This window comes from Emys orbicularis, chromosome 7 (genome assembly GCF_028017835.1).
Source record: "Emys orbicularis isolate rEmyOrb1 chromosome 7, rEmyOrb1.hap1, whole genome shotgun sequence".
NCBI lineage: Eukaryota > Metazoa > Chordata > Testudines > Emydidae > Emys > Emys orbicularis.
The window spans coordinates 70,521,221-70,546,681 of record NC_088689.1 but is presented as its reverse complement, the minus strand read 5'-3'; the positions used below and the strand labels follow the sequence as shown (position 1 = coordinate 70,546,681).

Genomic DNA, 25,461 nt, shown 5'->3' with positions numbered 1-25,461 from the left:
TCCCCGGCAGCCACAGCCCTGGAGCTGGGAAAGTCGCCTCTTTCTCCAGCCACCAAAGCCTTGCACATCCCAAATTCCCCGCACTCCCTCTTGTCACCCCACTGCCCCCTCCCACCTACCCCCTATTCCCCCCCAATGCCACCACCTCACCTTACATGTGTCTTCTCCAGGGTCAGGCACCTAATTAGTGGAGCCATGCCTGCCCACTCCACTAATTAGGTGGGTGGCCCTTCGTTTTCTTGTGTGCGGCCACCCAGGTCTTACAGTCTAAAACCTCAGAATGAGAGATCTAGTGTCGTCTCACTGGAGATGTTCCCTATACAATTGGCAAAAATGGATGTAGGAGAAGTTCTCTGATAAGGCAACTTTTTGTATTTGATATTTAGAAAACCAAAGTTTGACAATTATAATTGTTCTTTTTTGTTTTTACAGGTTGAGAGTGAATTTTGGATGAAGCTATCTAACTAAATTGTCATCATGAGCAGAAGCAAGCGTGACAGCAATTTCTACAGTGTAGAGATTGGAGATTCTACTTTCACTGTACTGAAACGATATCAGAATTTAAAACCTATAGGATCAGGGGCACAAGGAATAGTATGGTAAGTTTTTTCTTTAAATTCGAGCATAAATAATCTTAGCTTAATTTAGAAGAGAAAATTGAGAGTGTGATGACTACTGTATCTTACTGAAAGGTAGGGTAGAGTCAGTAGGATGTGTGGGAGAGAGAATTTGATTCTCAAAGGGCTTGGCTACACTGGCACTTTATACCGCAATAAAGCCTCCCAGAGCGCTCTACCTTACTCCCCGTCCACACTGGCAAGGCAAGTAGAGCGCTCTGACTCCCTGGCTAGAGCACTCCTGATACTCCCCCTCCACGAGCGGGATAACAGCTGTTGCGTATTGGCTGAGACGCCCCAGGGCCAGTGTGAATGAGGAGTTAATTACAGCGTCCTGACTGACCTCCGGAAATGTCCCATAATCCCCTTAAGTCAAGTGGCCTCTCTCCTCTTTGTTGTGAAATCGGCTGAGGATTGCGGAAGTGCCTTTTCAGAGCAGACAGCTGCTGCTTATCTGCAAGGGGGCAAAGCAAACGTTTACTGAGTGAGTGAGAGAGGCAGGGGGTCTAGGGGGATCTGAACTTACAAGAGTGCTGACACACTCTCAACACTCCAAAAAAACCCTCACTCTCTCTCCCCCCATATACAAACAACACACTCCACCCCACCCCCCTCATTTGAAAAGCATGTTGCAGCCACCTGAATGTTGGGATAGCTTCCCATAATCCACCACTCCCAATACCGCTGCAAATGCCGCAAGTGTGGCCACGCCAGTGCGCTTGCAGCTGTCAGTGTGGACAGACTGGAGTGCTTTCCCTAGCGTGCTCTCCGAAGGCTGGTTTAACCCAAAGCGCTCTACAGCTGCAAGTGTAGCCAAGCCCAAAGTGAGGAACGAATTGTAATGACATGTAATGCCCCTTCCCTCTCCAACTCAATCAGTGCATTTTGCCTCTAACCTATAACATCCACTCTAGATCGTGGGTGGAGGCACTTCAATACAAACACTGCCAGTTATGTGATAGTTCTGTAATTTGGCAAACAAATGAGGGTCTGGGAGATTAGGATAGTGCTAAGAAACTGATTTTTTCCCCCGCCGTGACTTAATCCAACCCTGTTTGCCATGGAGTAGAAGCCAGCATTGCTCTTTGTTTGCACACTCTTGGTGTAGTACATGCTTACAGTTCTCAGAGTAGCTGCTTGAAACTGAGTGAATCCATTGCTCATCAGTCCCCAGGAGCAGCTAGCTAGTACTTTTGATGTTGTCTGTTCACAAAAACAGTAAAGGTCTGACATATTTTCAAGCCAGATTTCCTAAAGCTAACTTAAAACCGATTTGGTTATGAACAGTGCCATACGAACCGAAAATTAGATGACGGCTGCAGATTAAAGATAGCAAGTAGTAATTTCAGGCAGAGAACTGGAATTGCTCCAGGGATAAGTGTTAGGTCCAGGCTTATTTTTTACATTTTTGTGAATGATCAGGGAGATGTAAATAGAGCATTAACTTTCAGCTGATACCAAAGCAGGAGATAATATCAAGAGGACACAGAAATGACAAAAGAAACTTAATGAAGTTAGGAGTATGGGCAAGAAATAAAATTGCCTGAACCTCTACAATGGAACCTGTTATAATCTGTATTTATGAAGTACTATGTAAATTTCTGACAGTAATAGGGACAAAGGAAAGCTAATGCATTTGAAAACATGCAAGTAGTGCAAGTGAGACACTTTAAGAGTAACAGTGTTGAACAAGGTATTATTAGGGGTGATAGTTGCCAACAAAGTAAAATAGGAGCTTGCACTGTGATGTGGTAGCAGAAGAGCTAATGTGAATTCTGGGTGGGTCTACGTTGTAATGGATAGCCACAATTTTCTTTGTAGTTGCATACAGTTTGGAGCCCCTTTAATACCAGAAAGACACATTAAGAATTATTAAATTAAAAACTAAATGTACAATAACATGCTAAAGTGGGGATAGGGAATGTAGACACACTTGTCGAATACCTGAAGGCAGTAGACACACAGTGAGGAAGATGAATTGTTTAGGATACTAAAGGTGAGTATTACTAAGTGCAATGGGATGAGTTTAAAGGAAAACTCAGGCTGAATTTCTGGAAGAACATCCAGACTATGCAATAGGTTCCCAAGGGAAAAGACAAAAGGCTCCTGTCACGGGGTTTACTCACCATTGGGGCATCTCCTCCTGGCCATTTTGGGAATTAGTTCCTGCCAGGTCCAACGCCCCCTTCTGCTGCTCATCCGCATACCCTGCCCCTCTCTCTCTGCAACTCAGGGTGCTCTTTGTGATTTGCTTTGATTCTCCCCTTGATTTCCTCCTTTCTCTCCCTAAGGCTAGATAGTGACTGTAGCCCCTCCTGCTGCCAATTTCCTGGCTCTCATAATCCCACCTGTCCCTTCTCAGTTGGGCTCTGTTGCCAATCAGGGGTTGTTTATCCAGCCTAATTCCCCTCAGGTGTGACCTATCAAGTTAATTGGCCCCCTTCTCAGCCTCATTAACCCTTTCAAGATTGGTATGATGTGAACCCGTCATGGGTTAGTAGTGGTCCCTCCCCCTCTGGGTCAGTGGGAGGCCACTCCACCTCACTGGACGTTACCCACAGTCAGGGAATTAGTAAAGCACTGCTCCAACAACTGCTCCGACCTGCAGTCCAAATGAGACTCTGGGACCCAGGTCCTCCATCGGGGCAGGGCGGCAAACAGTCTATGGCCTTAGCCTGTAATCAGGACAGAGCAGCAAACAGTTAAGGGCTCTGGCCCATGATCTGGGCAGAGCAGCACAAGTCTGTAAGGCTGGGCCCTCAGTCAGGGCGGGGCAGCAGTTTAAGGCTCTGGCCCACAGTCAGGGCAACACAGGGTTTGGGTGTCCTAGCTCCAGCCGACAAACACAGGCCTCTTGGCCTAGAGAGGGGAGGCTGCCACCCCATGGGTGGGGTGGCAGGGAATAGGAGAGCCCGGCCCACCTGACTCCACCAGGCCCCGACCCAGGACCTTAACAGTGGTGGAATATTTCACCACTGGGTCAGCGGGGAATCCAGCAGCAACATGCTGACCGGGTCTCTGGGGTCAGTGCCCCTGGGCCACTTCCTCCCCTCCCTTTGGAGTGTACCTGGATCCATGGGGGGTGGGGGGTCCCACCATTTCATTGGGGTAGAATGCCAGTGGCAGTCCCAGCGACTCCTCGGTGCCTTGGCAGTAGGCAGCTCTGGTCAGTCTTCAGCTCGGCAGGGATCTGCTGCAGTCTCCCCTCTCATGAGTGGGCAGGAGGCATCTGTCTCCTTTGGCAGCTGCAGCTAAACTGAGCTCCAGGAGGACCCGCCCTTTATACTTCCCTGTCCTGCCTCCTGACTTCCAGTGGGGGGGCGATCATGGCCTGGCTCCACCCACCTGGGTTCAGACAGTGGGAGGCCACTCTGTCTCACTACAATCCCTGTCACAGCTTCTAACTCAGTGCATGTTATGACAAAGTTCCTCCTCTGCCTTGGTGGGTCCTGCGCTTATTGGTGGATTTTGCTCACCTCAGAGATTCACGGCAGCCCTCAGTTTGGCCACTTTTGCTTGTGGCTCAAACCTGCCATTCACTCAGCTAACCTCATCACTGGCCAGCATGGGGAAAAGGAAGGAGAACAATCCCCGCAGTCTCTGCTGATTCACCTTGTGGGTTGAGGGATAGGCCAGGGACTTTCCCCTCTGGTGGGACCTACAGTCCAGGTCAACTCCTCTTATATCCAATAGGGGGAAGGAGGATGGGGGGAACCTGGGCCCACCCTCTACTCTGGGTTCCAGCCCAGGGCCTGTGGATCACAGCTGTCTACAGTGTGTCGTGTAACAGCTGTGTGACAGCTACAACTCCCTGGGCTACTTCCCCATGGCCTCCTCCCAACATCATCTTTATCCTCACCACAGGACCTTCCTCCTGATGCCAGATAGCTTTTGTACTCCTCAGTCCTCCAGCAGCACACCCTCTCACTCTCAGCTCCTTGCATTCCCCTCACTGACTGAAGTGAGGTCCTTCTTAAACCAGGTGCCCTGATTAGCCTGCCTGTCTTAATTAATTAAGGGTCTTCTCTACCCCCAAATGCTCCCCAAAAAGATGACTATGGGCAAGACTTAATACAGCGTTCTGGTGTTTTTGAGGTACTAGGATCTGCTGTACCTTCTGCCCCTGTACTGGTGCAACCCAGTACAAGAGATTCTTTTTCATTATGAAGTAGGGTCCTGGTCCCTGGGTTTTCCCTTCCACAGGGACCCCATCTATTTCGGTCACCTCCTTCCTAATGTTGTCGTACCTTGGGTCTTCAGCCTGGTCCCATCCAAAATTTTCTCTCTCGGGGCTAATCTGCCCAAGATCTAGGGGGCCTGTCTCTGTCGCCTCTACTGGTTCAGAGGCATTAGGGGGGTCAGATTCAGGTGCTTCTCCCTCCTGGGCGGCCTCCTTTTCAGCTGCTCAGGTCTGCCTACCTACGAGAGCGACCCTCTGGGTTTGGGTCAGTATTCGGGTTCCCAAGGCCTTAGCTGCCCTTCTTTCCCTTTTCATCTTTCTACCCTGCCTGGGAGTGGAGAACAAATCTGGGGATATTTCAGAGAAGATTGGGGGTTGACAGTCTACTGTGGATGTCTCACTAACTTCAGGGTTTCCCCCTTTCTGCAATCCCCCTACCAGGAGTAAGTCTCCAAACCCTGGAAAGTCCCTCCCTATGAGCACCGGGTATGGGAGTTTAGGGACTACACCTGCTGCTACCTCAGTAGTGTTCCCCTGGATTTCAATTTTTACCAGGATGGTGGGGTAATAACTAACTGTCCCATGGACGCATGTCACCCCTGTGCGCTTTGCCTGCAGCAGCTGACTACGCTTCATAAGCTTCCCTGAAATAAGCGTGATCGCACTCCCCGAATCAACCAGTGCCGTGGTTTCTGCCTCATTTAGTTTTATTGGTCTGGTGTACATACACGAGGTTAGTGCGACCCCCACCAGGTGAATTTGGGAGCATGGGTCTTCCCAGTTCCCTAGGATACACTGCATAGGCTCCTCGGCATTGGGACACTGTGCAGCTATGTGTCCCCACTCCCCACGGGGTAACATCTGTAGGGGCCCCTAGGCATTCCCCAGTCTCTCGATTTGGGCAGTCTAATGACACTATCCTCTTCCCCCTCAGTGCTCCGACTCTTCGTGGCCTCCGATTGGCCTCCAGCCTCGCTCTTTTTGCACCTGGGCCCTCCTAGGGGCCTAGTCACTTGAGCTCTGTGGCTTGGTGCTGCTAGTTTAACCCGGGATGCCTCTTCCTTAAGTGGTTGGGTCAGTTCTTCTTCGAATGATTGCTTATGTGTATTCCACAATAGGTGTGCGTGCTCATCACGTGCACCGGTGCCGGAAGTTTTTCCCCTAGCAGTACCCGTAGGGGAGCGCCCCAGCGACTCCTGGAGTGGTGCCTCCATGGTGCGGTATAAGGGGTGCTGTGCGCTCCCCCCACCCTCAGTTCCTTCTTTCCGCCAGCGAAGGTGCTTCGGAACTGCTCTGCTCCAGCTTTGCTGGAGCTCGTCCCCAAAACTGCTTGTTCGTTCAGTGTATGATACCGGTAGTTAGTTAGTTGTTTAGTTAGTTTAGTTTAGCTAGAGCGCCCGGGCTGGGACATGCCCCATACCCCAGGTTTTAAGTCGTGCAACACTTGTAGGTGATCTATGCCAGTGAGTGATCCACACACGGACTGTTGACGCTGTTTGGGGGAAACTCATCTCAGCGATTGCTGCAAGATTTACAAGTCGTTTAAGCCTCGGACCAAGAGAGAAAGGGACATTAGGCTCCAGGCTATTGTGATGGAGTCGGCGCTGACCCCGGCTCCAATGTGCCGCTCCGAGTCGGCACTGGGCACCGCGGTGTCAGTGCGCAGTGACTCTTCGGCACCATCGACTAGTCAGCACCGCTCCCTGTCCACGGAGCACGCCAAGAAGGCTAGGAAGAGGTCGTCTTCGCTGCAGCACCAGAATAAACCCAGGACAGAGCTAGACCCATCTTGGGCAGTCCTCGATCCCCACCAGCCTCTAGGCCTCCGACTCAAGTCGAGCGGAGTAGCCCGGCCCATTCAGAGCAGGCCTCCCTGGATGTCTGAATGCCCTCCCCACTGGAGGCCCTGCAGGCAGCCCGGGATGTTATGTCCATGCCAGTACCAGGAGCACCGCTGATGTCGGCCCCACGCTCCAGAGGCAAGCCGCCGCTGGGATCTCCACAGTCACCCCCGGCACAGTACCAGTCTCGGTCGAGGGAATGTTCCCGACGCCGTTCGCCACCCAGCGACCATTCAGGGCAAAATCCACGTGGCTCGCCCTCGATGCCCACCAGGCTGTCTGGTTGGGTTCCGTCTGACTGAGACTCTCGGCACTGCTCTGCCTCGAGGAGCAAACACCGACTGGATCGAGGCAGACAACACCAAAGGTCCTCATCTCAGAGGGGCTATTGCAGCCGGTCACAGCATGAATGTCAACGTCGTTCTCGTTCGTCATCCTGCTCCAGGACACCGCCACAGCACCACCTCTGCAGCCCTGGGCGTCGATCACCGTCATCTCGCCACCGTGGGTCCTCCTGCTGGAGCTGATCGCAGAGCAGCTGTTAGCGACAGTACTGGTCCTCCACATCAGGATCGCAGTCCCGTGGTCAGCATCACTCCCGGCACTCCTGGTCCAGGGACAGCGGCAGGTCGTATGTCAGCCCGGCCTCCCTTCGTAGTCGTCCATCGATGGGCCAGGCCTGCCAGGCCGAACATGCGGCTCCGTTGGTGCCGCAGCAGGTATAGTAGCCGTGCCAATGGTACCAGTGGTCACTGTGGCCCCCGACACAGCCCCCGGTGGGGGCTCGCTCAGTTGCAGGAGCCTCAGAAGGACCTTCGGCCTCCCTCTCCAGACCTCCGAGGGAGGAGTCTGTGGGACATACATCCTCGGCACCGTGCCCAGAGACTGACCAGGTGGTGGACCCTCCGGTGCTGGGCGGACACCCAAATTACCGTGCTGGCCTCCTCACCCTCCCCGGATGAGGTGATTATGGCCCTTCCTCCTTCCGTCTCGCAGGAGGACTTTAGGGCCAATCAAGAACTCTTAAAAAGGGTGGCATCAAGCCTCCACCTCCAAGCAGAGGAGATGGAGGAGCTCTCGGACTCCCTGTTTAACATGCTGCCCTCCTCAGCACTGGGCAGGGTGGCCTTGCCTCTCCACGAAGGGGTGGCAAAAATTTCAAATGCCCTGTGGCAAACCCCGACCTCATTTGCCCCCATCTCTAAGAGAGCAGAACGCAAGTATTTTGTACCCGGCAAGGGGTATGAATACTTATACACTCACCCTGCTCCTAACTCCTTGGTGGTCAAGTCGGTCAACCACAGGGAACGGCAGGGCCAGCCAGCCGCTACCCCCAAAAATAAAGCTTCAAGGAGGCTGGAGTCGTTTAGAAGGAAAATGTATTCGTCTTCGAGCTTCCAGTTATGGGTGGCGAACCACCAGGCTCTCCTGGGCCAATATGAGTTAAATCTGTGGGGCTCCCTGCCCAAGTTCGAGGACTCCCTCCAGGAGCGTGACAGAAGGTGTTCAAAGTGCTGGTGGAGGAGGGTACAGCGGCTGCAAGGGCAACCCTGCAGGCAGCTTCGGATGCAGCGGAGACAGCCGCTCGGTCCATGGCCTCCACGGTGTCCATGAAAAGGACATCATGGCTCTCACTCTCTGGGCTGTCCAGCGAGGCGCAGACCTCCCTGCAGAACCTCCCATTTGACGGCAAAGCTCTGTTTGCGGAACAAACGGATACAAAGTTGCATGGCCTGAAAGACTCCCACAGGACTCTCCAGACTCTGGGTCTCTATGTTCCGGCTCCGGCTAAACCTAAGTTCAAGCCACAGCAGACTCCCGCTTAGGCCACCCACCCAAAATACGAGACCACTTATAAGAAGTCGTGGGACTATAAGAGGCGCCCACAAAGGCAGTCTCGGCCTGCCCCCCAGCCTGGGTCCTCCAAGGGTAAGCAAGCGGGGAGAAGGCGGTTTTGACGGGACGCCTGGCAGTGCCCTGCCAGTTCTCATCAGGGATCCACGTTCAATAAAGCTTCCCTTCTCCATCGGTTGTGTGCTTTCCTCCCGGAGTGGTCGCAGCTGACCTCGGACCAATGGGTCCTCAACACCATCTCCCGGGGCTACACCCTCCAGTTTACTTCCTCCCCGCCCAACCACCCCGTGCCTCCTGGGGGACCCCTTGCATGAGGCTTTGCTCGAGCAGGGGGTGGGACGGCTCCTGGGCCTAGGAGCAGTGGAAGCAGTACCCAGGGAGTTCAAGGGCAAGGGGGGGTACTCCTGCTATTTCCTCATCTCAAAGGCCAAAGGGGGGCTCAGGCCCATCTTGGACCTGCAAGGCCTGAACCAATACATGGTGAAGCTCAAGTTCCGCATGGTCTCCCTGGCCTCCATCATCCCCTCCCTGGATCCCAGGGACTGCTACGCGGCCCTCGATCTGTAGGACGCATACTTCCACATTCATATATTCGAGGGGCACAGATGCTTCCTCCGTTTCACGGAGGGGCAGGAACACTACCAATCTACGCTCCTCCTGTTTGGTCTGTCCACTGCCCGCAGGGTATTCATGAAATGTATGTCGGTGGTGGCGGCCTACCTCGGGCACCGGGGGGTCCAGATCTTCCCCTATCTGGACGACTGGTTGGTCAAGGGCAGCTCCCGGTCACAGGTGCGGGATCACGTGGCGCTCCTTCTGTCCATGTGCACCACTTTGGGCCTGTTGGTAAACAACACCAAGTCCACATTAGTCCCAGTACAACGCATAGATTTTATCGGGGCTGTCCTGGACGCCTCATCAACACAGTCAGAAGGTTTCCAATGACAACAGCCAGAGCATGCCTCCAGCTCTTGGGTCACATGTCAGCGTGCACATATGTGGTCCGTCACGCCAGACTCAGTATGAGGCCCCTCCAGCCCTGGTTGGCTTCAGAGTTCTCCCAGGCCAGGGACAGGATGGACAAAGTCCTCACGGTACCCGAGCCGGTGATCACCTCCCTGCAATGGTGGGCCAAGGGGTCCCATTCAGGGGCAGGAGCCCGTCGCTGGAGCTGGTGTCCGACACATCAGACCTCGGATGGGGGGCCCATGTGGTCGGCTCAGGATCTGACCCTACACATAAACGTCAAGGAGCTCAGGGCGGTACGGCTGGCATGCATGGCCTTCCGCTTGCACCTGGAGGGCCGGGTGGTCAGGGTCTTCACAGACAACACGGCCTCGATGTTCTACGTCAACAGGCAAGCCGGGGCCCGATCCTTTGCCGCAAAGCCCTCAAGATGTGGGATTTTTCTATAGCCCACGACATCTGCCTACAGGCCTTCCATCTGTCGGGCGCCCAGAATGTGCAGGTGGATCGCTTGAGCAGGGACTTCTCCTCTCAGCACGAGTGGTCTCTCCACCCAGAGGTGGTGCACAGACTTTTCCAAGTGTGGGGAACTCCCCAGGTGGACCTGTTCATGACTCTGCAGAACTGTCGCTGCTCCCGGTTCTGCTCCGGGGGGGGGCTGGGACCATTCCTGCTGATTGGCAAGGTCCTGGAAAAGATAGACATACAAGGCCCGCGTCCTTCTGATTGCCCCGGCATGGCCCAGGCAGCATTGGCACGGGCCTGGCGGTCACCCTGCCATGGCTGTTGCCATCCTGCCCGGACCTGCTCTCCCAGGACCAGGGCCACCTTCTCCACCCCACGGCGTGGCTGCTCAATGGTTAGGTCGGGAGGAAAGGACGTGCTTGGAAGGGGTTCAGCGTGTTCTCCTAGAAAGCAGGTGGCCCTCCACATGCCGAGCCTACTTGGCAAAGTGGTCTCGGTTTTCCAGATGGGCTGATGAGTGGGGCGTTTCCCTGGTGGCCGCCCCAATCCAGCTTATTCTGGACTACCTCCTTCACCTTAGAGCCCAGGGCCTGGCGCCTTCGTCTGTCAAGGTGCACCTGGCTGTTATTTCGGCCTTCCATTCTCCGGTGCAGGGCCACACGGTATTCTCCTATGCTATGACTGGCCGATTCCTTAAGGGGTTAGATCGCCTCTTCCCGTATGTTAGTCCCCCTGTCCCGCAGTGGGACCTAAACCTGGTGTTGGCCCGTCTCACGGGGTTCCCGTTTGAGCCGCTAGCCACGTGCTCCTGGTCACACCTCTCGTGGAAGGTGGCCTTCCTGGTTGTGATCACGTCAGCTAGGCCGGTCTCGGAGCTCAGGGCCCTGACCTCCGAGTTCCCATACACGGTGTTCCGCCCACACCCTTCGTTCCTCCCGAAGGTGGTCTCCACCTATCACATGGCTCAGGACATTTTTCTGCCAGTCCTCTGCCCCAAGCCCCATGCGTCCAGTGAGGAGCGCCGCCTCCACACGCTGGATGTGAGACGGGCTCTGGCTTTCTACCTGGAGCGGACTAAGCCATTCAGAAAGTCCTCGCTACTGTTCATTGCCCCGGCCGAGCGCATGAAAGGTCGGCCAATCTCCATTCAGCGGCTCTCCAACTGGATCACCTCATGCATCCGTAGCTGTTATGACCTGGCAGGAATCCTTCCGCCACCAATTGTGAAGGCACACTCGACTCAGGCACAGGCCTCTTTGGCTGCCTTTTTGGCCCATGTCCCCATTCAGGACATTTGTAGGGCTGCCACATGGTCTTCAGTTCACGCGTTCACCTCGCACTATGCGATCGTCTCCCAAACCAGGGATGATGCTGGGTTCGGCATGGCTGTGCTTCGTCCTGAGAATTTGTGAACTTCTACCCACCTCCAACAGCTATAGCTTGGAATCACCTATTGTGGAATACACATGAGCAATCGCTCGAAGAAGAAAAGACAGTTACCTTTTCCGTAACTGGTGTTCTTCGAGATGTGTTGCTCATGCCTATTCCACATCCCGCCCTCCTTCCTCTCTGTCTGAGTTGTCCGGTAAGAAGGAACTGAGGGTGCGGGGAGCGCGCAGCACCCCTTATACCGCGCCATAGAGGCACCACTCCAGGGGTCGCTGGGGCGCTCCCCTACGGGTACTGCTAGGGGAAAAACTTCCAGCACCGGTGCACGGGGCGAGCACATACACCTATTGTGGAATACACATGAGCAACACATCTCGAAGAACACCAGTTATGGAAAAGGTAACTGTCTTTTGCTCATTATGATGGAGACACTCGCTTGTACACTCGTTGTATTGAAGTTTAATATTAATGGGAATTCTGGATCACCTGCTGAGTTGCTGTGTGACCTTGGGGATAGTACCTTCATCACTGTCAGATTCCCATCTGTGAAATGGGAACAATACTCTTCCTTCTTTCTGAGATGAAAGAGCATGTTCTAAGGAATAACCAATTTATAAAGTGCTTTGAACCCATGAAGTGCCATCTCAATGATGTAACAATGGTTTACCTTTAATTGCAGTGCAGCCTATGATGCCATCCTGGAACGAAATGTTGCGATCAAGAAGCTAAGCCGGCCATTTCAGAATCAAACCCATGCTAAACGAGCCTACAGAGAGCTTGTTCTCATGAAGTGTGTAAATCACAAAAATGTAAGTGAAGCATCCTTCCTTAAATGTTTGTGTTAAGAAAAAGGCCGTTAGGTACTGTATTGGTAGCTCTAGAGGGTAACACCTTATATAGGCTAGAGATGTGTTTAAAGGGTGGCCTGTCCACATATAAAGTATAGGAGGATGCTTCAGAGTGCCACCTTAACTCTTGTCCCCTTAACTCTTGTCCTCTTGTGCTTTTCCTTAACTCTTGTCCCCACCCTTGCTTGAAGGCTGGAGCCATGGTGCTGCGCTGCTAGGTGTGGTACAGGCAGGCATTGACTGATGTACTACAGGTAACCATTCTCCCTTCTGTGCTGCATCTGCTAAAGAGTCTGCTTGGGAGGGATAGAAGGGGCAGCAGATTTTGGTGCAAGTGGGTCAGGTGGTCTTGCAGGACAACAGAGCATTTCAGGTTCTGGAGATGGCCATGAAATCAGAGCAGAGCAGCAGAGGTGCTGATAGGTCAAGTGGCTGCTTATCAGAACTGCCCTGAAGATAGCTGGTAGGAGCCAGCTCCTTCCTTTGCGAGGGGCTGCATGCTACAGAGCTTTAATACGCCACCTGAACCCAGTGGGACCCAACTACAAGTGTTGGTTTCAGGTCAGGTTGGGTCTAAAAAACCTAAAAAAAATCTCTGATCACCCCCTCCTGCCCCTGGGGCTGGCGTGGCAGTGGCTGCATGCCATTCTCCTGCATGCCATGCTCCTGCTAACCACCACCACCTTGCTCCGCTGCGTGCTGCGGTGTTAGTGTGCCGACAAGTCTCAGTGCCTCTTGTTCCAAAGCATGTGAAGTGTGGCAAGGATGGCTGCCAGGAATGGGTACGCAGTTACTGCCGCACCAACCTCACAGCCTGGAGATGGATTGTGGACCCGGGGGGTATGTGGAGCAGGAAGCCCCCACAAGGCCGAGCCCCAAGGACAAGATGAAGCTGACACAGGTTCGGGGGGAAGTATCGGGTTCAGGTCTGACTTGAAAATGTCTCAACGCTCTTGGGTCATGTTTGGGTTGTCTGTGCTCGGGTTGGTGTTTAGCTGTGGGTCAGGCTTTAAAATTAGCCCAGAGCAGACTTCTAGCATGCTGTCGTCACCCAGTGGCGTAGCCAGGTGGAGGGAACAGGGGGAGCGATCAAAAAAAAAAAGGCGCCACCCGCTGCCGAAGAGCCACGGAGCGAGTGAAGGTTCTGCCACCGAAGTGCCACCAAAGACCTGGAGCACAAACTATATAATGATGACAATGGGAGCTTTCTGCTCTGTGATTCTTGATAATTAGCAGTTGCTTGACCTTGCACTGCATTCCCCATCCACTCACTGCAGCTGGCAGATATCTCTCATCAGCTATGGAATTTCGCTTCTATCTCAAACTGCCTTATTGTACTTACCTGAAATAGGGAAGCTTCTGCCTGAGCAGGGTTTATCAGTTGCCTGCCTGGTCTTCCTCTGATATCACTGCAGCAGCATCCCAGCCCCTTCAGTCTGGAAGCATGAGGCTGGAGAGAAAACAAACTAGTTCCAAAGCACAGTTCAGCCAGTCTTACTCTAAAGGCCCTTCATACATGTGTGTGCGTAGTTTGGAGAGGAGGTGGTAAATGTATAACAACCACTCTGACACAAAGCAATAAACATGGTTAAGATGTTAAACTCTTTAAACTGTACTGAACTTCACAAAGCGGTTTGCATTGGAACATCATATGTTAATTCTGAAACATTGATTGCTGTAGGGTTATAATTTAGAGTGATTGTCCACATAGATTCCACTTCTGGTGTGCAGGCATCTGATGCACAGGAGATCTAATTCGTTTGGCAGCAATGTCTGTTGGGGCTGTGCCTGTAACCTGGGTGCCCTAGTGTTCCCCCACTTGAGGGCAATATGGAGTGCATGGGCCCAAGCATCTTTCCGTTCTTTCTCGCCACCCATGGCTGCAAGATGGGAATCCTTGCAGGATCTCCTTATCTGTTCACTGTGCAACTTTGATACCCGTGTGTGTAAATAAATAAATAGCATAGTTGGCATAATGTGTTTCTCTTTTTTATGGCCTTTGGCAATATTAAAAGAAAAAAATGCAAAACAAAACTTAATATTGGGGACTTCCCTGGTACTGGGATTTAGCAGCTACAGCTGAAACAAGGTCCCCAGCATTCAAAACTTGTCCCTCTTGTGATGTGACTGTTTCACTTAATGATGGGCACTTGAGGAGCCTTTTTTTTGGCTAGTTTTCTTCCCTGCTGTAATCAAGACGGAAACCAAACTGCACACTCTGGATGTGATCAGGGCTTTTTCGAATGACCTTGACAGCTCCTTCAGGAGCTCTCCCAGGCTGTCTGTAACAGTTACAGACAGGATTAAAGGTCCAACAGTATCCACCCAAAGATTGTCTAAATTGATATTTAATTGTATTAAATTATGCTATGAGATCCACCCATGCAGGTTAGAGGCCATTCTACCAGGACTCAGATAGCTTTGGCTGCTTTTCTAAAAAGCATCCCCATCTCAGAAATTCACAGGGTAGCTACATGAGGATCAGTCCACACTTTCACCCAGCACTACTCCTTAGTCGTGGCCTCAGGATCTCACTCCCACTTTGGTAGAGCTGTCCTGCAATCCTCATTTAACTAGGACTCCTAGCACCTACCTCCTGATTTGAGGGCATTGCTAGCTAGCCACCAGAAGTGGAATCCATGTGGACAATCACTCAGAGAAAGATGACTTATCCAACAGTATCTGTGGTTCTTTGAGATGTTGTGTCCACTTGGATTCCATGATCTGTTCTCCTTCCCTGCTACTATGGAGTCCTATACCATATGGATTCTCTATTGGCGAAGGAACTAAGGGACAGTTGGGGCCTACTTTGCCCTTAATCCCATCAAGTGGGGGAGAGGATGAGGACATTCAGGGCACAAGCAGAGCCCCAGCACTGCTGGCCAAAATATTCTGATCTTGCATGCATCAGAGTCTTCTTTTTATGCTGAATTTGGTGGGAATTATAGCATGGCATTTATAAAAGCAGTAAATTGGTTGCTTGAATGACTCTGCTATAAATTATCTCAACTGTAAAACAGTTATCCCCTCCTGCAATGAAATGGTAAAGCCAGTGTCCCATTGACACCTGTTGTAAAGATATGATATTTGTATGGTAGTGCTTATTTCATTTTCTTGTCCCTCAGCTGGAAGATACAGGCTTGGGCTCAGTATAGCTGTGTTCCCTCTTCACACACAGCATCAGTAATCATGGTGACTAGTAGTAACTCGTTCCCTTCTTGTATGCAAACACTCAAGCTACTTCCTCTTCCAACCATCCTTCCCTTGGAAGCTCTGGTTTCCTCTTTTGCTCACTTATTCTTGTGCTTTTCTTTGTGAAGAATCAGTGGTGCACTTCATTTCATAAGCACTTACTCTGCTTCCTAATCTACCTCTGGATTAATTTCTAATGAAATATTATGGTAAGGTAAACATGCCACACCGCTTGAAGGGTTATGACATTGCAGTAGCTGTCCTTAGAGAACACCTACCTGTTCTCTTCAGCTGAAGCATTTTAATCTGTCGTTCTGGCTGCCTGGCAATGTAACTCTTACTTCCATCACTCAGTGTCTGTAAATGTTATAATTTCTTCTTTTACAAGTTATATTTCACCTTGAATTTGAACACACAGAACTTCCGGTACAGCACAGAATCATCTTCAGCTCTTCCGGTCGTCCAGGGCGCAAAAGATGTTTCTCAACCTTCCTGTGTCGCTTCATCCTGTTACTACATGGGCAGTTTATTTGGACATGCACTTTGCCAGTGATAATGCGTATTACTGTGCAAAAGTGCTGTAGTCTCTGACTTCAGAGGTTAGCTTGGAAATAGGGTTGCCAATTTAGGTTGGACCTATTCCTGGAGGTTTCATCACATGACATAAACTTTAATTAAAGATTAATCTTTAATTTCTGGAGACTCCAGGGCAATCCTGGAGGGTTGGCAACATTAGTTGGAAAGCTGGTCAATGCAATTCTTAACAATGACTGTTGGGTTATGCGTAGTAGAGAGCAAAGTGCACTTGTATGATCAGGAGACTTCTTAGACCAAGTTTTACTTCTTTCCAGCCACTCAGGCTTTGTCTTCACTACCCGCCGATTCGGCGGGTAGCAATCGGTTTATCGGGGATCGACTTACCGCGTCTAGTGAAGACGCGGTAAAATCGATCCCTGATCGCTCTGCCGTCGACTCCGGAAATCCACCTCGGCAGGAGGCGGCAGCGGAGTCGGCGGCAGCGCGGCAGCGGTCGACTTTCCCGCGTCCTCACCGCTAGGTAAGCCGACCTAAAATACGCAACTTCAGCTACGGTATTCACGTAGCTGAAGTTGCGTATCTTAGGTCGGACCCCCGCTGCAGTGTAGACCTAGCCCAATTGTGTGTTTTGCAGAGGTAAGCAAAATCTATTTGTTGACCTTTTGTGAGTTTTCTTTCTTTCTCTCCACAGATAATTGGCCTACTGAATGTGTTCACACCACAGAAATCCCTGGAAGAATTTCAAGATGTGTAAGTCTAATTTTTACCCCCAAGTTTCTAACTATTTAGTTACTTGTCACGAGCATGTGCAGTGGAATGGACTTCAGACAATACACCTTATCTTCTAATTACTCATTTGTTGTTGTTTCATAAGTTACATAGTGATGGAGCTCATGGATGCAAATCTCTGCCAAGTGATTCAGATGGAGCTAGACCACGAACGAATGTCGTACCTTCTTTATCAGATGCTGTGTGGTATCAAGCATCTTCACTCTGCTGGAATTATACATAGGGTTAGTGGTATACTATACTTTTTAAAATCCGCCTAATGTTCTCGCCTTCAGTATTAAGGAGCCAGGAAAAATTCTATTAATATGGAAACCATGTATATACTTTCAAAGCCTGCATTGGTGTTGGGGTGTGTGTGGGTGTGTGTATACATTTGAAACAAAAGTCTGAGTCCATCCTGAACTGGATCTCAATTTGGCTAGACTACATTGTCCAAAATCTGTATAATAGGTTGCATTACCTCCTCTAATTTGCAGTAGAATTCTTATCCCAGTGGATATCAGAAGGAAAGAATACCTGGAAAAGAGTGACTTTTTATACTAATTGGTTAAACCAACTAAACTCCTGTTTCGTTTTTTGGTAACCAAACGTGAAATTCCATATATTTTTAAACTGCCATAATGTAATCTTTATTTCTGCATTTTTTAAAATAACAAACACATTATACACCTCTAAAATTCTCTGCATAATCAAATATTATCTAGTCCTGTGTGTGAAACTTTGTACAACCGTGTAACTTGGAAAATTCTATCCTGTAAGCCGCCTAACTGTTTCCTCATTGCAGGGGTGGCCAAACTGTGGCTCCGGAGCCATATGCGGCTCTTCAGAAGTTAATATGCGGCTCCTTGTATAGGCACCGACTCCTGGGCTGGAGTTACAGGCACCAACTTTCCAGTGTGCTGAGAGGGTGCTCACTGCTCAACCCCTGGCTCTGCCACAGGCCCTGCCCCCACTCCATCCCTTCCTGCCCCCTCCCCTGAGCCTGCCATGCCCTCACTCCTCTTCCCCCCCCCCCCCCCCAAACCTTCTGCACACCACGAAACAGCTGATCAGGAGGGAGGGGGAGGTGCTGATCGGTGGGGCTGCTGGTGGGTGGGAGACGCTGGGAGCGGGTGGTGGGAGCTGCTGGGGGGCTGCAGACGTATTACTGTGGCTCTTTGGCAATGTACATTGATAAATTCTGGCTCCTTCTCAGGCTCAGGTTGGCCACCCCAGCCTCATTGTGTTGTTTATATTAAGTCAAGGTTGCTTAATTAGGCACTCAGGTCAGGAAATTGTGAAGTTAAGTTGTCCATGCATTACAATACTGTCTACAGTTACATAATTGTATATGATTTCTCAAATATATTATATTATATTATATTATAATCTTAGTAACACCTACAAAAACAACAAGGAGTCTGGTGGCACCTTAAAGACTAACAGATTTATTTGGGCATAAGCTTTCGTGGGTAAAAACCTCACTTTGTTTATTTAGGATGGTTCCAAAAAATTGATTGATACTATGTTGTATGAGAAATTCAGTGTGATTTTTGTGACACTTTTATTTGTCATCAAAGTCTCCATCATAATGCATAGACCCAGGGGTGCAAAGAAAGGCCACACATGCAACCTTGGCGTTTCCTGTCTGAGTGCTTAGCTGTACAACCTTGATATTTTTCAGAGGCTTATAGTATGGATTTTCCTAGGGTTTTTTCGCTGAGGGAAAGAAATCCCAATACTATGGACATACTTGGCGAGAATGCCCTCCCCTAACCCATGTTGAAATACATAGGAGGGGAGCCCCTATTCTGTCAGTTTTAGGAGTTGCAGAGCAGTCTCCTTTCAGACCTTCTAAGCACACCATAATACAGAGCCCTGCTCTCAGAGAACCTGCAGGTGAATGGAAACATTTATGCAATCATAGGTATAAAAGGAGCTACTTCACCACCACAGTGTTCAGTTCAGTTCCAGATATTATTGGTGGTGGGTGATAGTTTGAAAATCAGGAAATCTAGCTTCAGTGCTTCCTGGTAGTTGTAGTTTAGAATTTGTACTGACATTCCTGAAGCATTTGAATTGCTTCATATTGTAGTGCTGTATAAATTCACAAGATGACCTGTTCTGGCAAGGCTAACTTTTGGCACATTTGCTGTGTAAATAATGATCTTTGAATGCGTTAATGGCTCTGAATGACACAGATGGATCAATTTCACCTTCAGGTCCTCATATTATGACAGTTCATTCTCAGCCTTCATAGAAAGATCAGCCTGCTGTTCATGAAAAATGTTGTATTGCTTAATTTTGCATCAATTAATGATTTGTATTTAAAGGTGTAAAGCTTTAGTTTTCCTTGTGTCTATCAAGCAGGTTACAACAAACCTTCTGAAGAAAACGGATATTTGCAAAGGACCTTAGCTTTATGTGGAACACATATACCTTCAGCAGTGATTTTATTTGTACCTCACTTAGCCAGGTCCTCAGCAACAATATCATTAATGTCTAATGCCAATTTCCCTGTTGACACTGTTCATCCCATATTATCTCTTTCTGTGGTTGTGTGTGGTGCATTCGGGGTCTTGGTATGGTCATGGCACCGGGGAGTCAGGAACTCCTGAGTTCTAAAACTTACTCTGCCATTAACGAAGCATAATTGGGTTACTTAGCTTCTCTATGAAATAGTAATGTTTACCTCATATAGGTTGAGAGTTAATATTTGCACATTGCTTTGAAGGTGTAAAGTGCTGTATACGTGCTTTTATGCAGGACATATTGCATTGCTTGTGGAAATACTTGCTTCAAACAGTAGCATGCTTGATATGCACAAAGATGCCAGAAACACAATACATGTACAGTGTAAAGGCTAAAAATGAAGGAAAACTCCCACAATTTTTACTGCCAAGCAAATTGTATAGAGTGCACACATATATAATTATGAAAGGGGTAGCCGTGTTAGTCTGGATCTGTAAAAGCAGCAAAGAGTCCTATGGCATCTTATAGACTAACAGACGTATAGGAGCATGAGGTTTCGTGGGTGAATACCCACTTCTTGCATCCGAAGAAGTGGGTATTCACCCACGAAAGCTCATGCTCCTATACGTCTGTTAGTCTATAAGGTGCCACAGGACTCTTTGCTGCTTTTACATATATAATTAAAATGCATAGCCTTCACAACAGTACTTCTCAGTATAGATTTGACTATAGATAGCTTAACCTTACTAATACCTTGTACATGAGCACCTGTTCCCAGAATACTCAAAGCATTTTACAAAGGTTGAACCTGCAACTGCTCTAGAACTATGCTTTAGTCTCCATTTTGCAGGTGGAAGATGGTGATTGAGTTGAGTCCCAGCAATGTCTGGAGTGACTTGCTGAAGGGCACGCAGAATGTCAGTAAGAGAATTGGGTATACAATCCAGGAGTCGTCATATCAATTTCCTGCTCTAACCACTGCATCACTCCCACATCAGGCTTTTGAGCCCCTGCTATAATGAAAATGTGTATATTTGTACACCTGAATGAGTTTAAAAAGTACCTTGCGGCAGTACTAGCCATGGGAATTCTGAAGCACGTTAGGATACATGTCTTGTTGATTTGTATTTGCGTTCAAATTTTCTAGACTTTCTGGAGGTCAAATACTGGAAGGAAATGGAAGAATGGATATGCTTATGTAGGCATTTACTTTGTGCGAGCAAATGACTGTGGGTGCATGGAATTATTTCCTGTTGATGATGATGGTAAAATCTTTCCTCAAGTCTAGCCTCACAATTTTGAAGAGAATGAATTTGGTTAATACAATAATATTGTGGCAGGCTGAGATGCCACATCATTTATTGATGGGGAAACAGGACTGCTCCAGAGGTCCTATAATAATTCCATCCCCATAATAGAAACCTGCATATATACAAGAATATTCAAACAGGATATAAACACAACTCCAGCACAATCTAAAATAAGTATTGTCCTAAGTAGCTGAAATGTCTCATCACACTTGAATAAGATAAATGTTGAGTATCTTGTAAGCAGAAGACTAATCTCTAGAGTCAATAGAAGCCCTTATTATGCATCATATCTTCAAAAACTTTCTCCTAGCACATGATTTGGGGAGAGGTGGGAAGGTGACTGACTTCAAATGTTCCTGTACACTGGTCTGATTTACTTTATATTTTGTAGTAAGTGTTGCAGTATTCTTGTATATTAGAGAGGCTCACTGGAAGCCTGAAAATTACCATATAAAAACTACCTATATCAGTATCTTCTGTCTCAAAGGGGTGCCAGATCTTGGTCTTCTATCCCATGGTAATTCTGTCTTTTGGGGAATCACTCCTCTAGTGATCAGTTAGGTGGGAATGAGAGATCTCATGATGTTTTTTTTAGGACAAACCTTCTGATGATATGGCCAGCGTTTGCTCTGTGACATCTAAAGATGTGGAAGATATGGCTTAGAACAAAAGGGTTGCCTTATATGCTTCTGTAAACGCTGCGTGGGCAGTTTGTAGCTCATAGCTTTGTAAAGCATCTTGGAAGACTGAGTTTAAAAGGGGCAATGGAAAATAAAAATCTGGTTGTAGAGCTCAACTGAAGAGTTCCGTTGCAAATCTTCCAGCTACAGTGCTTTGAAACTTTGGGAAGGTATTTTGATTCCTGTTTTTAAAGGTGCAGGGTTATCTTCTGGAAGTTTTTGCAATGGCAATTCGGGGTTCTGTCGTTATTAAACTTAAAGTTGGTTAACCGATGACCAACCAAATCATTATTGGCAACTAACTCTTTGCAAGCATGAATTTCCTTCTGATCATTCAGAGAAATATCTACAACAAATCAAAAGAGGTAATGCAACCTTGATTGGTAAAGTTGATGCAGGGTAACTCACTTTTTTTAACAGATGCATTTTAACTGTAAAAAGTTTTGCTTGATTAAATCGTAAGAATCTTCATGTTTTGAATACCATTTATGATTAAAAAGTCCTGCTGTGACATTATCTCTAATAATTCAACCATCCTTGTTCCCCTTTGGAACTGTAATTCCCTTAAGCAATTTGTGATACTTGACTCAGTGCTAACATTTCACACTAACCCCAAATTATTTCAAACATTGCTAATATATCTAGTAACCTTAGTTGTGTTTTTCTCCCCCTACTTGTTACATAAACTGCTGAAGAGTAATACCAGAGGTTTAATTCTTTGGTTGGCTGAAGATATGAAAATTAATTCATATGAGAAAAAAAATATTGGAAGAATGAAGTTATAAAAATGGCCCAGTTTTTAATTTTTATGCCAGTGGTTATTTTCTTTAAGATTTGAACTGCAGAGTGTTTTGTTCTTGTCTTAGCAGTCATGTATGATGTTTCTTTTTAAGGATTTAAAGCCCAGTAATATAGTAGTAAAATCAGACTGCACTTTGAAGATTCTTGACTTTGGACTGGCCAGAACTGCAGGAACTAGTTTTATGATGACGCCTTATGTAGTGACTCGTTACTACAGAGCACCAGAGGTCATCCTAGGGATGGGATACAAAGAAAACGGTCAGCAAATAATAGTCTTTCTTTGACATAGCTTTTATTTTTTGTTTGGCACACCACATTTTACATGTTAATGTTTTTCAAGCTGTAGAAACTTTTTTAAAGTAACACTGTGACCAAAATGTATAATATAGTTACGCCCAATAGTTCATATTTAATAAAACCTATTAGAAATGTTTACATTTGATCTAAAAAAGAAATTGGGGGTCTTGTTTGTTTAAAAAGATAAATAATCTACTTTGGACAGTGGTTTGTTTCACCTGCAAAAAGTGAGAAATGCCCTTTCCCCATATGTAATATCTACCTTGATCTATAGAATATCTTGGGTTGAGAGGTCATCGCTGGGCCTATTGGTAACTAATGTGAAAACAAATACTTCTAAAGTGACATAAGAAAGGAAAAGGCTACATTGGAATATATTTGCTACTTTTTGAAAGAGACACTCCAAAGAGGGATGTGCAAGCTGAGCCCGCTCACTACTGGCATTAATTTGTTTTTATTTTAAAATGTGCCAGTTCTGATAAATTAGCTTCCTCTTTAGTTGGTTTAGTATTTACAAGCCCAGGAACAAAAATTAGTCACCTGACGTTATGAAGGCTACTGCTACACTAAAGAGCTTACAGTGGCACAACTGCACTGATACAGCTGTGCCACTGGAAGCTCTCTCTTGTAGCTGCTCTAAGCCAATGGGAGAGAGCTCTCCTGTTAGCTTAACTACTTCAGTCCTTGCAAGCGGCGGTAGCTATGTTGGCCACATAGTGCTGTCCACATTGACACTTACGTTGGTGTAGCTTATGTTGTTCAGGGGGGATGGTTTATTCAAACCCCTGAGTGGCAGAAGTTATGCCAACATAAGTTGTAGTGTAGACATAGCCTAAGGCAATGATGAAAAAGTTACTCCAGGTGAATGAGTGAATAGTTTTTTTGTGAGGCTATGTTTTCCTCCTAAGACTGTTAGTTTGTATTAACGTGTATGTTCCTCCAAAATGCTGTATAAAGGGCTAGGTAAAAGCTATGCATTATTATTTAGAAACCCAATGCTGAGTGAAGCAAGCAAGGGATGAAGGGTTTTTTTCACTCTGAATTTACTTAGCTGATCAGGCTAGCTCAAGCACTTATTTCCTTTTTTCTGAGGCTTTAAAGTGGCTAATTAGAGAAGAAAAAGGACAAGCAAACCTTTTTTTAAAACAAACAGAACTTTTCTCTGAGAGAGAAGCATTCTTTAAAAGCAGCATCGCACCCTTTGCGTTATTATGGCCTGTTGTCTCATACATAATTGTACAATTATGTAAGTTCCAATCTGGCAGCAGATTTCCTTTTTAAAAAATAATTAAGGCTTGTCTTTTGGGGAGCTAATAGTATTACCAGCCTATTGACTAGGGTTACCATACGTCCGGATTTTCCCGGACATGTCCGGCTTTTTGGGCCTCAAATCCCCGTCCGGGAGGAAATCCCAAAAAGCCAGACATGTCCGGGAAAATAGGGAGGGAGGGCCTGGCGGTGCTGGGTAGGGGGCCGAGGCCGGCGGTGCTCGGCCAGGGGCCGGCGCCCCAGTGCCCGAGCCGAGCCGGGCGGGAGATGCCAGGGCCAGAGCCTCTTGGCCTGGGCCGGCCTGCCGTCAGAGGAAGCCGCTCGGCCAGGGGGTCCGGACTGGGCCACGCCCCAGCCCCAGCCCCAGCTTACCTGCTGCCTCCCTGTTTCAGGCTTCCCGCAAACATTTGATTTGCAGGAAGCAGGGGAGGGGGAGGAGCAGGGGGCGGAGCGTTCAGGGGAGGGGGTAGAGTTGGGGCGGGGACTTTGGGGAAGGGGCAGAGTTGGGGCGGGGCTGGGGGCGGGGAAGGGGCGGAGTTGGGGGCGGGGCCCGTGGAGTATCCTCCTTTTTTAAAATTAAAATATGGTAACCCTACTATTGACAGGAATTACCTTCTAACATACTCTGGAATGGAGCAAATGTATTGGTTAGTACAGATGTCTTATACAAGAATTAGTACACTTTAAAATTTCAATGGCAGTCTCCCTGGTGCACCAAAGCAGTCAGAACACACTGGCCAATTAAAAAGTGGAAGTTTTTTGGGCAAATTAAAGACCAGATTTACCATTGCACGTTGGCTGATCAAAAAGAGCTGTAAAAGATTTAAGGTTGATAGTATGTATCTTTAATAGAAGTATCACATGGTAGCATTCTCTTTGGGTTTCTTGTTTAGTGTTTTTGTATGAAATCTTCAATTTTTTTTTTAATTAGAAAAGTTCCAGACAAAAAACTGTTAAAATGGAGTTACGGTTAAGCATGTGTGTCAGTAATTTAAGGATAAAAAACATTACAGGGATTATCTGAAACCAAGTATTATAAACCCAGGAAATTCAAACATTCCTGTAATATTTTTACCCTTTATTACCAATATGTAATATCAACTTTACATCCACTTTAACCATTTTTTTTTCTTGGAATTTTAATTAGGAGTAAGTGCTTCCCATGTAGGGATTTTAGACAACAGACCCTTTATCACAATTAGAAGAATAGGAAAAGTTATATGAAAATGTCTCATCGAGATCATTTTTGACCCGAGATCTTTTATTTCAAACTTCTTGAGACCATCTCTTAGACTTAAGGCTTGGTTACATTTTAGCTTCACGAAATCTTTGTAAAGAAACCTTTGTAATTGACAGTGTTCTTCAGAGCAAACTTCTGGAAATTTTGAAGGGTGAGCAAAGAAGTTGTTTCTAACATTCACTCATTTGAGCCTGTTAAAGTCCCTGGCGTTTGATGCATGAAGAGAAATACTTGATGTTCATATACGGTTGCTCTTCCCTTACTCTCCACACAATTCACTTTTATCATTTTGAGCCACACTATCTCCAGTAGGTTTCGGGTGCATTTCTCTTCATGAGAGCAGAGGGTTGCTTTGCAGGTGAAACAACCAACATTTAGAGTCTTCATTAAACTGTCAAGAACAAAATTTTACCTTTTTTTAGTTTTGTGCCAGAAATGCATTTTTCTTAAATACCTGAAAACAGTTTAATATTAATACCAATCTTCAAATGTAGTGGCGACTTATGTGCCACAACTCATGTAATTGTGATCTGGGATTTAAAAGCAACAAACATTTTTAAAATGAACCAGGCCCTTAATTTTAACACCTAATCTGTAGAGTTGAGATTGTAATCAGGAGATTGATTTAGGTAATATTTTAGAGAAACTCTTAAACATGGGGAAAGGGAATATTTTGAGTAAAAAGCTACTCTGTAGTTTGTTTAACTCAGTACTATTACACATGCTTTTATTATG

The 25,461-nt window shown here is 47.6% G+C and overlaps 1 protein-coding gene across 6 annotated transcripts in view; it reads left to right on the top strand.

Annotated features, from left to right (window-relative positions):
- Positions 1-477: 477 nt before the first annotated feature.
- The window catches only part of MAPK8 (mitogen-activated protein kinase 8), a 45,354-nt gene continuing 20,370 nt past the window's right edge, over positions 478-25,461 (top strand). For all 6 annotated transcript variants that reach the window (XM_065408459.1, XM_065408455.1, XM_065408454.1 and 3 more), the window contains exons 1-5: positions 478-599; positions 11,992-12,121; positions 16,581-16,639; positions 16,764-16,902; positions 22,013-22,178. In XM_065408459.1, coding sequence (XP_065264531.1) covers positions 478-599; positions 11,992-12,121; positions 16,581-16,639; positions 16,764-16,902; positions 22,013-22,178 — 616 coding nt within the window. The remainder of the gene's footprint in view (positions 600-11,991; positions 12,122-16,580; positions 16,640-16,763; positions 16,903-22,012; positions 22,179-25,461) is intronic.